The sequence below is a fragment of the Carassius carassius genome, chromosome 26 (assembly GCF_963082965.1).
Source record: "Carassius carassius chromosome 26, fCarCar2.1, whole genome shotgun sequence".
Classification (NCBI taxonomy): Eukaryota; Metazoa; Chordata; class Actinopteri; order Cypriniformes; family Cyprinidae; genus Carassius; species Carassius carassius.
Genome location: NC_081780.1, coordinates 25,788,724 through 25,804,073, shown reverse-complemented (window position 1 = coordinate 25,804,073; position 15,350 = coordinate 25,788,724). Strand labels below are relative to the sequence as shown.

Genomic DNA, 15,350 nt, shown 5'->3' with positions numbered 1-15,350 from the left:
TTTACGGATGAATCAAAGACCAATAACAGTGTATAAGCAGCAGCAGTGATAGGAGATCAACAATATGGCATTCAAATTCCCGATCAAGGCTCTATTTTTACAGCTGAGGCTCGAGCATTACTTCTTGCTTTGGAAAACATTGAGAAGGGTCAAGAACGGGACTTTTTAATTGCCTCTGACTCAAGATCATATCTTCAAGCACTGTTAAAACAGGGTTCCCGCGGGTCCTTAAAAAGTCTTAAAATGTCTTAAATTAAAATCCGGGAAATTAAGGTCTGAAATTTACCGTAAAGTTGCTGTAGGTATTAAATTTTCAGCTGGTGTGCTTAATGATGATAGGGAAGCACAGTGGTCCACCGTAAAACATCTAATAGTTGATCAATTTAGTATGTGTGAACCAGGTGTGAAATGACAGTCTCCGCGATTTATTAGCTTATTACGGTAGGTCGGCTACAGATGCTGACGTCGGTCTGCGTGTTGCCATTATGCGGTTGTCGAGGTGAGGTTCAAAATGCAAAGATGGGAAAGTGTAAATTTAACGACAAGTGGGTGGAAGAGGATGCATTTAGGAGGTGGTTGGCGCCGGCTGAAAATAACAATGAGGCAATGTGTAAATTCTGCAAAAAGACCTTTTCGTTAGGGACCATGGGGCTCAAAGCCGTCAAGTCACACATTGCAGCAGCTGGTCATAGCGGGTCCAGGTTAATCCCTGGATTGTTTGCAGCTCGACCTAACGATGTTACTAGTTCAGATGCCACCTCACAGTCGGCTATAACAAGTTTCATTTCACCACCAGACACCCAAAAGACAGAGGTACTGTGGGTTCTCCATACTGTGACGAGGCACAATTCATTTAAATCTAATGAGGACATACGTGACATCTTTGCTGCCATGTTCCCCGATTCGCAGCTTGCAAAGTCATTCACCTGTGGTGAAAATAAAACTGCATATGTCGCCAAATATGGCATCGCTTCATTCATCAAGAAGGAGCTATCATGCAGCGTTAGTGAGAAGCCATATGTCATCATGTTTGACGAAAGTTTGAATAAAACGACAAAGAACAAACAAATGGACCTTCATTTGCGATTCTGGACTACTGATGAAGAGACTGGCACACACTACGTCATCTCCCGCTACTATGGGTCGGTGTTCATGGGTCACTCCAGAGCCGAGGACATGTTGGGTCATTTCAATGTAAGTAACGTTACGATTGTTACTGAAATCGCATACTATTATTCATACTAAGTGTGGTGTAATGTTAGTGCGGTTTAAAGCTCATATGCTAGCGGTGTAAACACCAACACTCCCCCGGTGCTCAGTGTTCCCACTCCGGGCAGAGGACTGGTTATGTGCTCCAGTCAGGTCACGGGTCTATGGTCACTTTGACAATCTAACAGGTAACAACACTTAGCTCAGAGTTTAAGGGGTAAAACTGTTGGTATATGTGGTTTATAGTTTAAATATGCCAAATTGTGATTTTATGGGCTGTTGGGCAAATGTAGCTGCTAATGTAGGGTGTCACTTAATGCCATAGCAACAGTAAACATTCAATTAAGGGTTAATGAGCTGTAAATAGAGATGCAGAAACAAGCTATGTTTGTAAATACACGTTAGACATGTAGTATTTTACCACAAAATACATGATTTTACCAGTTTGTAAACCTATAGAAAATAATTAATTTAATTAGCAAAATTTACCATTACATTTAAAGGCCACTGTGACCATATACTGAATTGAAAAGAGCACATATTAACCAGTACTATTGTTACAATCTGCATAAAGTATTTTAATGTCAAAGCTCACATTTTTAATGTACGAAGGCATCCTGTATCATAACTAATGTCTGTCGTTTGTAATAAAACAAATCTGAATTAAACTCTCTGAACATATACCCATATAATGTTACCAGTTATATAATGATTAACGTTAATTATGTGTATAATTACGTTTGTGTATGTTTGCATTTTATTGTTGTGGATTACTTGGCACACTGAATTGATGTTTTTTTTTTTTCTTTTTTTTTTTTTTTTACAAATGTGCAGGAAGGTACAAAGGAGCTGAATCTGAACAACATGCTCTTACTATCAATGGATGGGCTCGCTGTAAACTGGACGTTTGTTGAACTCTTACAAGAGGAACACAGAGAGCAGTGTGGTGGAGCCCAGCTACAAATAATTGGGAGTTGTGGCCTTCACATGATGCACAACTCGTTCAAGAACGGCTTCGCAGTGTGGCAAGTTGAGGAAGTCCTGAAAGCCCTGCACTACCTGTTTCATTATGCACCTGCAAGGAGAGAGGACTTTGTGTTAGTGACAAAGTGTGATACATTTCCTCTGCCATTTTGCGGACATCGATGGCTGGAAAACCTTCCAGCAGTGGAGCGAGCCATTGAAATGTGGCCCTATATTGTCAACTATGTGGATCAGGTCAAAGCCAAGAAGCTCCCCAATCCAAGTTCATCATCATATAACACCATCGCAGAAGCCCGGATGGATCACTTCATCTTGGCAAAGTTACACTTCTTCATGAGTGTCTCAAGCAGTTTTCAGCCATTTCTCACCAAGTACCAGACAGATGCCCCGATGATTCCCTTCCTCGGCAGAGATTTGGAGGATCTAATCAGGGTAGGCCTAATGACTACTAAAAGTATATTAATGGTTTAATCATTCAAGCACCATCATTTACAGAGGATATGAACAATAAAACAAAGTACTGAGTTTTCAGCATGATGATGTTTGTAGAAAGTATTGTAAACACTGTAATACTTTTTCCAATTTTGATTAAGTATTATGCTTGTGCTATTCTATTTTCAGAGCCTTCTCAGACGCTTCATAAAGTGAGACGTCCAGGTTGATGTTTCCCCAGTAAAACTGGTCAAGCTTGATGTGACAGACCAAAAGCTTTGGGTCAGTCCAAAGCAAGTGGACATTGGCTTGGGAGCCACAGTTGCCCTCAAGGTAATATTTATCTTAGATTACTTTATCATTGTGCTATATGCGCTGCAAAGTCACTTGACTAGTGAAGTATTTATGTTGATCAGATTAATTGTTTTGACATCAAGCAGTTGACCTATTAACTGGATCTGTCAAATGTTGTGTAGTGTAAGTTACACATAGGGAGAGTTTATTTGATGTTTCAGCTGATTTGAGTTTTGTGCTTTTGTCAGAGTGGTGGAAGTGAGCGTGAGGTGTTACTGTTCATGCGAGACAGCCAGAGTGCCCTGTCAAAGATTTGTCAGAACCTTCTATTGAAGTGCCCCCTGAAGTACCCCTCTGTCCGAAATATGATGTGCCTGGATCCCCAAAATATGCACAAAGAACCAGACATGTGCCTGCAAAAAATGAAGGCCCTCATCATGAAATTTTTGCAGGATAAGAAGCTGTCAGGAGGCGTCACAGCAGGTAACATCTGTAGAGAAATGTGAACAGTTGACCTAGTGTTTATCAAAAGGTTTTTTATTGGAAATACAGCCTAGTATTAGTTATAATAAATGTATGTAGGCCTAATATATGTTCTTAGACATAATAATTGAAATATAGTTGAAAATATGAGATGCATTTTCCAGAGTATAGTGAAAATAAATCTCTTGTGACAACAAAGTATAATCTTAACTAGAAAATATTACTGATGTTATTGTCTTTATCTAAATGCAGGTGATAAGATTGCCCAACAATTTCAGAAGTTCCTCTTCAGTGAGGCCAGAGGAGAGGAATTCATGGCCTTCATTGCATTGGATGGAAAATCGCGAGTTGACAGCTTCCTGCATAAGGCCATGAATGGATATGCAGAACTGTGGAGCTTTGTGGAAAAGCTGCTGCTTCTGTCCCATGGACAAGCTACTGTGGAGCGTGGGTTCTCCATAAACAAGGAGGTGGAGATGTGCAATATGAACGAAGACACTATAGTCTCACAGAGACTAATCTGCGACTATGTGAGATTGTGTGGTGGAGTGGTCAAAGTGCCTCTTACTAAAGAGCTGCTAAATGAGTGCGCATCTGCACGCAACCGGTACAGGATATTCTTGGAAGATGAGAGGAAGAAAAAGGAAGAGACAAAACAGATGAACAAGAGAAAAGGGGTTGAAGATGAGCTTGAAGAGCTACGCAAGAAAAGAAGAACAATCTCAACTGTGTGTGAAACTCTAGAAAAGGATGCAGATGGCCTTGCAGAGAAGGCTGAGAATACAGCAGGGACCAAGATGGCAGAACTTATCACTAAATCGAATTCCATGAGAAAAAGATGCAAGGAAAAGAGAAGAGAGTTGGTGGACCTAGACCATGAAATTGAGAAGAGAGCAGCAGAGCTACGCCACATGTCTTGAGGAGAATTTGGGATGTTACAAAACAAAGGGTTTCTCTCATTAAAAGTCATGTATTAACATTTGTGTTTTCTAACAGTTATGTAGATTATTTGTCAACTTTTTGGCTTGTGAAAGGCTGTTTTGAGGACTTTCATTACTGAGCTTATTTTCAGTATTCTATTCTACACAGTTCCTTTTTGTTTAGTGTAATCCAACTTATCTATGTTACGTTCTCTCTGTTCTACATCACAAAGGAACAAAAAAAAAGAAATTAAAAAGGTTTCAAAGAAAAGTGTTTTTCCTTTTTTTTTTTTACTTACCTAGTTTACACATTGCACATAATTGATACCAAAATGGAAAACTTAAAGTTTTGATTTCCATTGTAGGAGGCAATCAATTGAGTAGCCTGTTCCAAAGAAATTATGAAATTTTTCCGTCTTAAATTTATATTTGTTGAGGTCTTAAAAAGGTCTTAAAAATCATTAAATTTTACTTTTAAAATGGTGCAAGAACCCTGACAAAACTGATCGTCCCATCATTTTTGAAATCTTAAATCAAATTTGATCATTTAAAGAAGGATAACTTTCATATTATTTTTTGCTGGGTTCCAAGTCAGATTGGTCTTACTGGAAATGAGAGAGTGGACACCGCTGCCAGGGATGCACTTGTCCTGGAAATATCTGACTGTCAAATACCACCTTCTGATTTCAAACCAGTAATTCATTTATATATAACTAATAGGTGGCAGAAAGAATGGGATGAAAATAAAAATAAGCTGTATGAAATAAACCCTAGTATAAAAAGAATTAGCTTCTATAATTTTAAATCGAGACATGATCAAGTTATGTTTACTAGGTCTAGACTGTTCACTGAAGACTTACCCATGGGTTTTTATTAATAGGTGAAGTTCCTCCTTTATGTCTTTCATGTAAAGTTCCTTTGACTATTAAGCATATTTTGTTGAATTGTAATTTTTATGATGCTGCTAGAAAATGCTTTTATTCAGAAACATGCTTTCATGGAATATTTGAAAATGTACCACCTGAATGTATTTTAGATTTTCTGTGTTATGTTGAAATGATTTATTTAATTTACTGAACTTTTTTTGCCATGTAAATAGCCATGATGATAACATGGTGTAAAAAACATAAACAAACAAACGTTACTTAAAAGGATACTCCACCATACTCCACTCCACTTGTCATTAATCACTGTGTTGTTCCAAACCTGTGAAAGATTCGTTCCTCTTCAGAACACAATTAAAGATCTTTGGGATGAAAACAGGGAGGCTGTCCCATAGACAAATAACGGCGTCAAGGTCCAGGAAAGTATGAAAATCATTGTCAGAATAGTCTTTCTGCCATCAGTGATTCAAATAACATTATGAAGTGATGAGAATACTTTTTGTACACAAAGAAAACCAAAATAATGACAATTTAACCCTTGTGCTGCATTATATATTTTATGCCGTTTATTTATACATGACACTGCTCTACTGATCATGTTGTGGTTACTCCACTGCACACGTCGGATCACTTCCTCCTCACTCTTAACCTCAACATGGTCCCTGACACATCACTTACCCCTCCACATGTCATCTTTCGACGTAACCTACGCACACTTTCTCCCGGCTATCTGCAATGGTTTCATCTTCACTTCCTTCCCCTAAACTGTTTGCATCTTTGGATGCTAACAGTGCTATTGATACTTTCTGCTCCACTCTTACATCTTGTTTAGACACTGTTTGCCCCTTATCTTCCAGGCCAGCCCGTAACACCCCTTCTGCCCCTTGGTTATCTGATGTTCTACGCGAACACCGTTCTAAGCTTAGAGCTGCTGAAAGGGTGTGGCGCAAGTCCAAAAATACTACTGACCTTAATGTGTATCAGACATTCCTATCTTCTTTCTCTGCTAATGTCTCCACTGCTAAAATGACATACTACCATAACAAAATTAACAATTCTTCTAACTCTCGCATGCTTTTTAAAACATTTCCCTCACTTCTTTGTCCTCCTCCTCCCCCTCCTGCTTCATCTCTAATAGCTGACATCTTTGCAACGTTTTTCATTAATAAAATTAAACACATTAGTGCAAAATTTTCCACACCACAATGAGTCAAGCTCACATCACCAGCAAACTTACACTCATTTACATCCTTCTCTTCACTCTCTGAGGCAGAAGTCTCAAAACTCATCCTTTCTAATCACCCTACTACTTGCCCGCTTGATCCTATTCCATCTCATCTCCTTCAAGCCATTTCTCCTGCAGTTGTACCTGCACTCACTCACATCATCAACACTTCCCTCCACACTGGTGTTTTTCCCTCATCATTTAGACAGGCAAGTATAACTCCACTACTTAAGAAACCCAACCTCAACCCATCTCTTTTAGAGAACTTCAGACCAGTTTCCCTTCTTCCTTTCATTGCAAAAACACTTGAACGAGCTGTGTTCAACCTAGTCTCTACATTTCTCACACACAACAACCTCCTTGACAGCAACCAATCTGGCTTCAGAAGTGGACATTCAACTGAGACGGCCTTGCTCTCAGTTGTTGAAGCTCTAAGACTGGCAAGAGCAGAATCCAAATCATCAGTACTTATCCTGCTTGATCTGTCCGCTGCTTTTGACACGGTTAACCACCAGATCCTCCTATCAACCCTACTGGCAAAAGGCATCTCAGGAACCACACTTCAATGGTTTGAATCTTACCTATCAGATAGGCCCTTCAAAGTATCTTGGAGAGGTGAGGTGTCCAAGTCACAACATCTAACTACTGGGGTGCCACAGGGCTCAGTTCATGGACCACTTCTCTTCTCTGTCTACATGGCATCATTAGGTTCTGTCATTCAGAAACATGGCTTTTCATACCACTGCTATGCTGATGACACTCAACTCTACCTCTCCAACTCAATCCGGGCAGCTGAGTCCTTAGCCATCTTCAAGAATGAGCTTAAAACACATCTCTTCCATCTTTATTTGACCCTCTAACTTTAACACTCACTATTCTAATTCTATTCTTAAAAAAAATCGAACTACCTTTCTAATGTTTTTGTGTTCTATTTTCTTTTCATTTATTATGCAATTGTATGTGTGTGTGTGTGTGTGTGTAAAGATATCTAACACTAGCATGCTCTATTCTCTTTTTAGAAAAAATATTTTTTTAGAAAAGAAAAGAAAGCTCTATTCTATCTGTTTTCTTTTTATTTATTATATTATTTAAAATTCCATGCTAGGTGTACGGTGTTAACCTAACTCAGACTTGTAATAGCACTTATATATCATTGCTCTTTTTGTTGTTTTTGATTGCTTCCACTGTCCTCATCTGTAAGTCGCTTTGGATAAAAGCGTCTGCTAAATGAATAAATGTAATGTAAATGTAAATGGACTGTATTTATATGGCACTTTCAACAGACCCCATGGCCAACCAAAGTGCTTTTTTACAAGTTGCCTCACATTCACCCATTCACTCACTCATTCATACACCGACGACTAGTCGAGGTAAGCCTCGACATCTCTTGCATCCACATTAATCCAATCGGTCTCGGGCCGTCTCCCCTGGAAATTTGTTTGGTCCACAATTAATTTTACCATATCCTCCATGAACAGTAGCTGGAATGCAGACCTAGGGTCCACGATGTGAGCTGTTGCGTAATGTGTCGGTCCGGGTGTCCTTATCTTGGGTGGCAAGAAGCGGAGCATTTCGGTGTTAGTGGGTGACCAGTGAAGTCCATTTTTTGATGTCCACATAGGATCAGGTGTCTCCTGTGTGTTATCCAGTTCCTCGCTCGGAGTTGGGTCAGATGAGGAGTTTCACTGCCATCAGACTCCGGCTCACTGTCTGTTGGTTCAGCAGTAACGTAGTCTACTACTTCGGTGATCGTGTAGCTTTTCTTCATCTTGACGAGTTTGAAATGGCCGCACCAAAGATGTGCACAGCTTTATAACTTTTTCATCAACCGCACTTGTATGATTTCTCAACTAGTCTAATCTAAAGTTTGCCTTTGTTTTGGATCCCTCGTAGCTTTGTGTTGCCGCAAGATGAAAGGTGTTATTATTGTCTAAGGACTGACTTCATGGCTGTGTTCGTGCATCTACGTATGTGAGAAATTATCAATTAACTTTGAAACATAGACTGCAAAAAAAAATTAAGCTGTGTCAAAGGTTCATGTCTGTGCGTAAAATACGCATGAATCAAACCGTAAGAAAACAATGCAACACTGACACACACGGACAGAGAGAGAGGGAGAGTGTAGACATAAAGGGTAAAATATGACCTTCAGAATATTGTGATTTGGCACTCGCCTAAAAACATGGTATTATATTTAGGCCCTACACACACGCACACTTTTGTCAACACAGACACATAGTAGGTGCGTTTACATGGACCCTTTTTCTTCCATCAGATTGAATTCATTCTGATTGACGAATCCGAACGTAGTGTTTACATGAACGATAAATAAAGTGATCGGGTTGATATGCGCGTTCACATGTCACAAGCTTCTGGTCGGATTTACTCTTTTAACATGCGCACACTGCATGAATATACAGAGTTTCCTGCTGTTGTCGCATGCTGTTTTAAAAAGCACACGTGATATTTATCTACTTAGAGTCCTAATTAGTTAACGTTACTTTAAAAAAAAAGGTGTACAAGTGCCCCTTCCTGCACCCGAAACTAGTCGTCTGTTAATGAGTCTTAAACAAGGACTGGTGGGACATGGTCCTGTTCCACTTCACATACGCTGAGTGAAAGGAGTTTTATAATGACAGGACACTTATTTATGACACTTTAGTCACCAGGAAAAACAACTTGTTCAGTGCGTCATACAACATTACGCTATCTCTACGTCACTGCGCATGCGCAGTTCTTTTTCCCATGTCGGTTTTCAATCCGATCAAGTGTTTACATGTCCTCTACCTTGAGGTGGTACAGACTTGCTGACCACTGTTCAGGATGCTTCAGAGTTGAGCAGTAGGGCAGTTCTATACCAAGGTATTGTACCATGAGAATGGTATGGACCGTTTCATCAGGTGCACACCTGGCCTGGCCCGAAGTTAACCTGTCTGTATTTGTTTATCCGTCTGGTTTGTGGCACCAACTACAAATCCTGTTAAAGTTTAGGTGATAAGTAGAAGTCAAGATAGGAAGACTGAAGTTGGGCTCAGGTTGTTGTGCCGTGGTGTTCCCGATACATTGATTTATTTGTGGCAACTCGCCACAATTTCAAAACTGACACAAATAGATTTTCCAGAAGGCTTTGATCTTGAAACGTGCGATGTTCATGTTCATTGATCAATGTTTTTATATCGCTATCTTTGAAGGAAACCAAATGTCTTCAGAAATTTGTAATTTTTTATTTTGTCTTGCATGTAATTAGGGCTGCTTGATAAATCGCATGCAATATTTAATTTGCATCTTGTCATTAAAGCTGGTTCTGTAATCAGCTGTAAATCTCCCATCACCTGCACGCTTTCCCATGGAGCAGCATATACTACACCGAGCCGTTGTTTACTGACAAGCTGCGCAAAACCACGGATCATATTTTGTGCATGTTTTGTGCAGCTTGTCAGTGAACAAAAATACAAAAGTGTCAGAGTTCCCCTCTCATCTCTGAGAATTGAGTCCCTCTGCTTCCTGAAGCTGGAGCCCAGGGGCAGACTGGGATAAAATTTCAGGCAGGGAAATCTCACTCTCATCCAGGCAATCCCATACACCCACAACAAACACTGACAATCTTATTTGTTTGTATGGCCATTAGGGCTGGGCTACATGTATACACTGAACAAAATTATAAACAGCTGAACAGTTCTCTGTTCAAACACACGCAATAGGCTTAAGCTTGAACCGGCAAAGGTAATTATCATAAATGTGACCGGGGAAATAATAGAAATCTTTACGTATTATGATTATAATGAAAGTTTTTGTTTTCCATTTGTTTTAAGTAGTCATTTAAAGCTTTTTATAGATATATTTATCATGTCTGTGAGGCATGTTTTCACTGAGTGTCGGTTCATTTTTGTACTCCTGTTAAAGATGACATGGCAGAAAGCACAACGTTTTGGTAAATGGACTGCATTTACAGTACTGACCAAAAGTTTGGACACACCTTCTCATTCAAAGAGTTTTCTTTATTTTCATGACTATGTAAATTGTAGAGTCACACTGAAGGCATCAAGGGCTATTTGACCAAGAAGGAGAGTGATGGGGTGCTGCGCCAGATGACCTGGCCTCCACAGTCACCGGACCTGAACCCAATCGAGATGGTTTAGGGGTGAGCTGGACCGCAGACGGAAGGCAAAAGGGCCAACAAGTGCTAAGCATCTCTCGGGGAACTCCTTCAAGACTGTTGGAAGACCATTTCAGGTGACTACCTCTTGAAGCTCATCAAGAGAATGCCAAGAGTGTGCAAAGCAGTAATCAAAGCAAAAGGTGGCTACTTTGAAGAACCTACAATATGACACGTGTGTTAATTCATAGTTTTGATGCCTTCAGTGTGAATAAATTTTCATAGTCATGTAAATAAAGAAAACTCTTTGAATGAGAAGGTATGTCCACATTTTTTGATCTGTACTGTATATAGCGCTTTCAACAGACCCATGGTCATCCAGTTAGGTGTCTTGCTCAAGAAGAAAAGAAGTGAAGTGACATTCGGCCAAGTATGGTGACCCATACTCAGAATTTGTGCTCTGCATTTAACCCATCCGAAGTGCACACACACAGAGCAGTGAACACACACACACACACTGTGAACACACACCCGGAGCAGTGGGCAGCCATTTTTTATGGTGCCTTGCTCAAGGGCACCTCAGTCGTGGTATTGAGGGTGGTGAGAGAACTGTACATGCACTCCCCCCACCCACAATTCCTGCCGGCCCGGGACTCGAACCCACAACCCTTCGATTGGGAGTCCGATTCTCTAACCACCAGGCCACGACTTCCCCTTAAAGGATATCAAGGATACCTCGACAATTGGTCAGGTGGAGCTGGGTTTTGAAACCACCAACCTTTCAGTTTGTAGACAACCTACATGAACCACTGAGCCACTGCCGCCCAATATCACCGTTTTGTTGATATTGTGAGTGCACACAAATAAAAATAGACCCTTTGCAGTTATGAATGATGTATTACTCTTACCTTTTATGAGCGAAACTGACGGTGTATCCACTGAAAAAAAAGAGTCTTCGAAAAACCTATTGGATATAGCGCACATTTATCTTGGTCTAACATTTCAACTATTTTATATCTATAGATTTTATTTGTAGACATGTATTGATGATTTGAGAAGGCTAAATTGATCAAATATAGGCTCACTATCTGTCACTGGCAGCTGGATCTTTACATAAAAAAAATAGTAGTATAAGCTGTTTAAGGACTGTTTATCCGTTCAGATCAGACACTAGAGCATCCTTTCATTCAGACACAATGGAAGATCTGATCAGAATCAGTGTAGAGGGTCAAGTCTGGAAAATCTTTTTCTTTCATTTATCTTGAGCTCTATATTGTCTATATGGACAGCGATTAAAAAATAAATGTGTTAAATGTGATGCGGTCGAAAATTTGGGTGCACCTAACTCTTGTGCTGGTGCACCTAAGAAAAAAAAAGTTAGGCGCACCAATGCAACCAGTGCAAATAGTTAGTCTAGAGCCCTGGACAATATTTAAAGGTCCCGTTTTTCGCGCTTTTTTGAAGCTTTGATTGGGTTTAAAGTGTGGAATATTACATGTGTTGTAATACACAGTATTTTTCACACAATTCACCTATCTGTATACCGCTGTTTTCACTGTCACAAAAACGGGCTGATGATTTCCTTGTTCTATAAAATCCTCCTTCAGAAATACGTGATGAGTTCTGATTGTGCCAGCGGTTCCTGTGTTGTGATTCGACACCAGCTTAGAGCAGGCTGACCTCCTGGTAACGCTATTGGGCTAGAACGCACGTGCTGGAGATGTACTTATAATCACAGGAGCGTTTTTACTAATGAGATGCGCATGAACATCGCATTCGTTTTTTGCACAGCCCTAACATCTAGTTAACAAAGCTAAACAGAGTTGCCCTTTGTGTAGTAAGTTACAGAAACTGTTAAACGCACCAACTTAAATAATAAAATACACTTACCGGTTGTGGTCCATAAACAACGCCTTCTCCCGACAAAGAGGGAACTGCTCCATCTTTCAGGAATAATCTTTGTGCGAATCCGGCATTAAACTGATTGAGATTGAGGAAGTTGTCTTTAGCAAAATGTGCTGTACATAGTTTTACATGTGGATTATAATTTTCGGGAACCGAGTTAAACCTAAATTGTAACCATTAATCTCCAAGTACGGTGTCCCTGGGGAGGCCAAACAAAGGTGATTGGACTCCAAGATGAAATTAACAGCGTTTAGACGACATTTCGAACACAAACGCAGCTCTTCCTTCTTCTCCGTTGGAGCGCAACAAGACCACACCCCCTGTTTGTGAATTCATGTGGGCGGAGGTTAGTCAAAAAACTGTTTTCTCGAAACAACCAATCAGAGCTGCGGTCCTTAACCTTTTTTTGTGTTCAAAGTATACAAAATGTATATAATAAGCGAGTACACCATGAATCCATTTTCTAAGCCATGTTTTTAGCCTGTCCTGAATCACTAGGGTACACCTATAATAAGTGTTAATATTCGGACTATTTTAGATTGCTTCAGGGGTACCGCGGCGGAGTTACCCAGTACCTTGGTGATTCTTCATAGACATAAACAGAGAGAAGTAGCTCCGGCTACAATGTCCTTCCGCAACATGCAAGCAGTTCTGTTTATTAACCGCTAGAGAGTCAAAAGTTAACGAATGCAGCTTTAAACCTAGGACGAAGTCTTTCATATTGCGCTGCAACTGTCAGTGTTGACCAATTGTTTGCGGTGTTGCCAGTTAGTAGGAAGTTCAGATCATTTTACTGACTCGGATCTTTGAGTCTCGTTCAGCAAAATGAACTAATCTTTTCTCTTTCCGTCTCAATCGTTTTCCATCTTATGGGACTGACAGGAAGAATAAAAGACTCGGACCTCACCTGTTGATTCAGAACCCATATGTTGTGTAATGCGCATGTGCGGTCAACACAAAATGAACAAATCACTCTGAGACAACTCCCGAGTCATATTAAAATGGCAATTTTTTTAAGCGCTGTCAAGACAGCAGCCATCCTCCTGATGCCCACAAACGGCCTCGGCTACAAGCCCAAAGTGAGTGAGCTTGGAAAACAGTACTAAACTTCATGTTTTTGAGGTTAATTTGGTTCACGGTAAATTCATGCCGCTGACTCAAGTCACCTCTACCTAGTTAATGTTATCACTAGCCGTTCACGGTTTCGCGGGTACGGTAAACATCCGTTAGTAATAATAAAAATAACGTTCGTTATTTTGAATAGAAATCATCACTCATACAGCAGCCATTCATTTCATCTCCGGTTTATTTGTGTTCTTATAAATACAATATCCACGATCCGCCAGGACTATATAGTCCAGTGGTGCGCACATTTGGAGAAATAATAATTTTATGACATGTTTGTAAAATATTTCATCATACAGAATAACATTTCTATTAATTTTGCACTGATTTGTGCGATCTGAAGAGCTCAAACAGCTAACAGAGCTAGCGATTACTCTCCTCTTATTGATTCGTGTCAGCTATGACATCAGTGCGATTAGCATTAACAAGCCATCGCCTCAAGTGGACAAAGAGGCACTGTTGTGATATTAATGTGGTTTTATTGTTTTATTAGTTTAACAAAATCGTCTGTTAATGTCGGCAGCCATTACACTTGTGGAAACTACAGTGCAACTTACATTGTCTTCTGTTAATTAAAGAAACTGTGTTTTCTTTCAATTAAAATATCTTCCGTCGTTAATCTGCACCTGCTACATTACCAATTGGAAAAAACTGTAATCGACAACTATTTTGATAATCGATTAGTCGGTTTGAGTAATTTTTTAAGACAAAAGTAAAAAATTATTTGATTCCAGCTTGTTAAATGTGAATATTTTCTAGTGTCTTCTCTCCTCTGTGACAGTAAACTGAATATCTTTGAATTTTGGACAAAACGAGAAATTTGTGGACCATTCCTGGGCTTTTGGGGAAACACTGATCCACATTTTTCTGACATATTATAGACCAAACAACTAACCAATTAATTGAGAAAATATTAAACAGATTAATCGAGTATGAAAATAATCCCAAATCCATAATCATTATGTACAAGTGCATTGCATTGGAACCTCTGGATATAAGCCTCCCTCTCTTAAAAATTCTCTCTGTTTTTTCATTTAGTAAACTTTATAGATTTCAACCATATTATTCCTTCTCTAGTCTCTTTAACAAGAACTTACAATCACTATTCAATTCATACATGAATCTGTGACCTATATGAGGGAACAACCAGTGATACCCTTGGTAGTAATATCAAATGATAGCCTATAGCGATGTCATCAGGATACACATACACCGGTAGGCAGTGGCCCACCTTAACGTGACCACGATGTGGTCACCCAGAATTTATAGTTTACCCACCTCTTCTTTTACCACTTCACCTCTGCCTGTAACAGGCAAAAGATTAGAAAATATGATGTCTCGTTAAACCGATTCTGAGTCAACGCTCTCTTTTGAGAGACAATATCTTTATTTATCATATACTATCATACATTATTTATCATATACAACCACAGGGCTACATAAATACAGTCATACAACAAAGAAGTAAAACAGTATAAACCTATAAACAATTAACCTACTGACAGATTTTGATTACGTTATAAACCACAAATGAGATATTGAAGAAAAAAAAAAAAACGTGACTTGCTCTATAAGTAGAAATTTTTAATTTAGTTTTTCAGTCATTTTGACAGCATTTAGGATGCTTTGATGGAACACCACAGGCTAATTTTCATTTTTGGGTGAACTAACCCTTTAATGTTTGTTTATTTAAAGCTGAAATCACGATTGTATGTGTATTAGTACCAAATAACATAAGTATTTTAGTTTTCTAAATCATACTTATTTTTTAAAACAACAGAATTTAAGTAGCA

General features: G+C 39.3%; 2 protein-coding genes across 3 annotated transcripts in view; both read left to right on the top strand.

Moving 5' to 3' along the window:
- The window catches only part of LOC132106049 (gastrula zinc finger protein XlCGF57.1-like), a 31,764-nt gene that overhangs the window by 14,661 nt on the left and 1,753 nt on the right, over nt 1-15,350 (top strand). The gene's annotated exons all lie outside the window — the stretch shown is intronic.
- Nucleotides 2,647-4,812, top strand: LOC132106158 (uncharacterized). The gene is made up of 2 exons (XM_059511816.1): nt 2,647-2,958; nt 3,655-4,812. The coding sequence occupies exon 2, from the start codon at nt 3,717-3,719 to the stop codon at nt 4,320-4,322; it is 606 nt and encodes a 201-aa protein (XP_059367799.1). The 5' UTR covers nt 2,647-2,958; nt 3,655-3,716; the 3' UTR covers nt 4,323-4,812.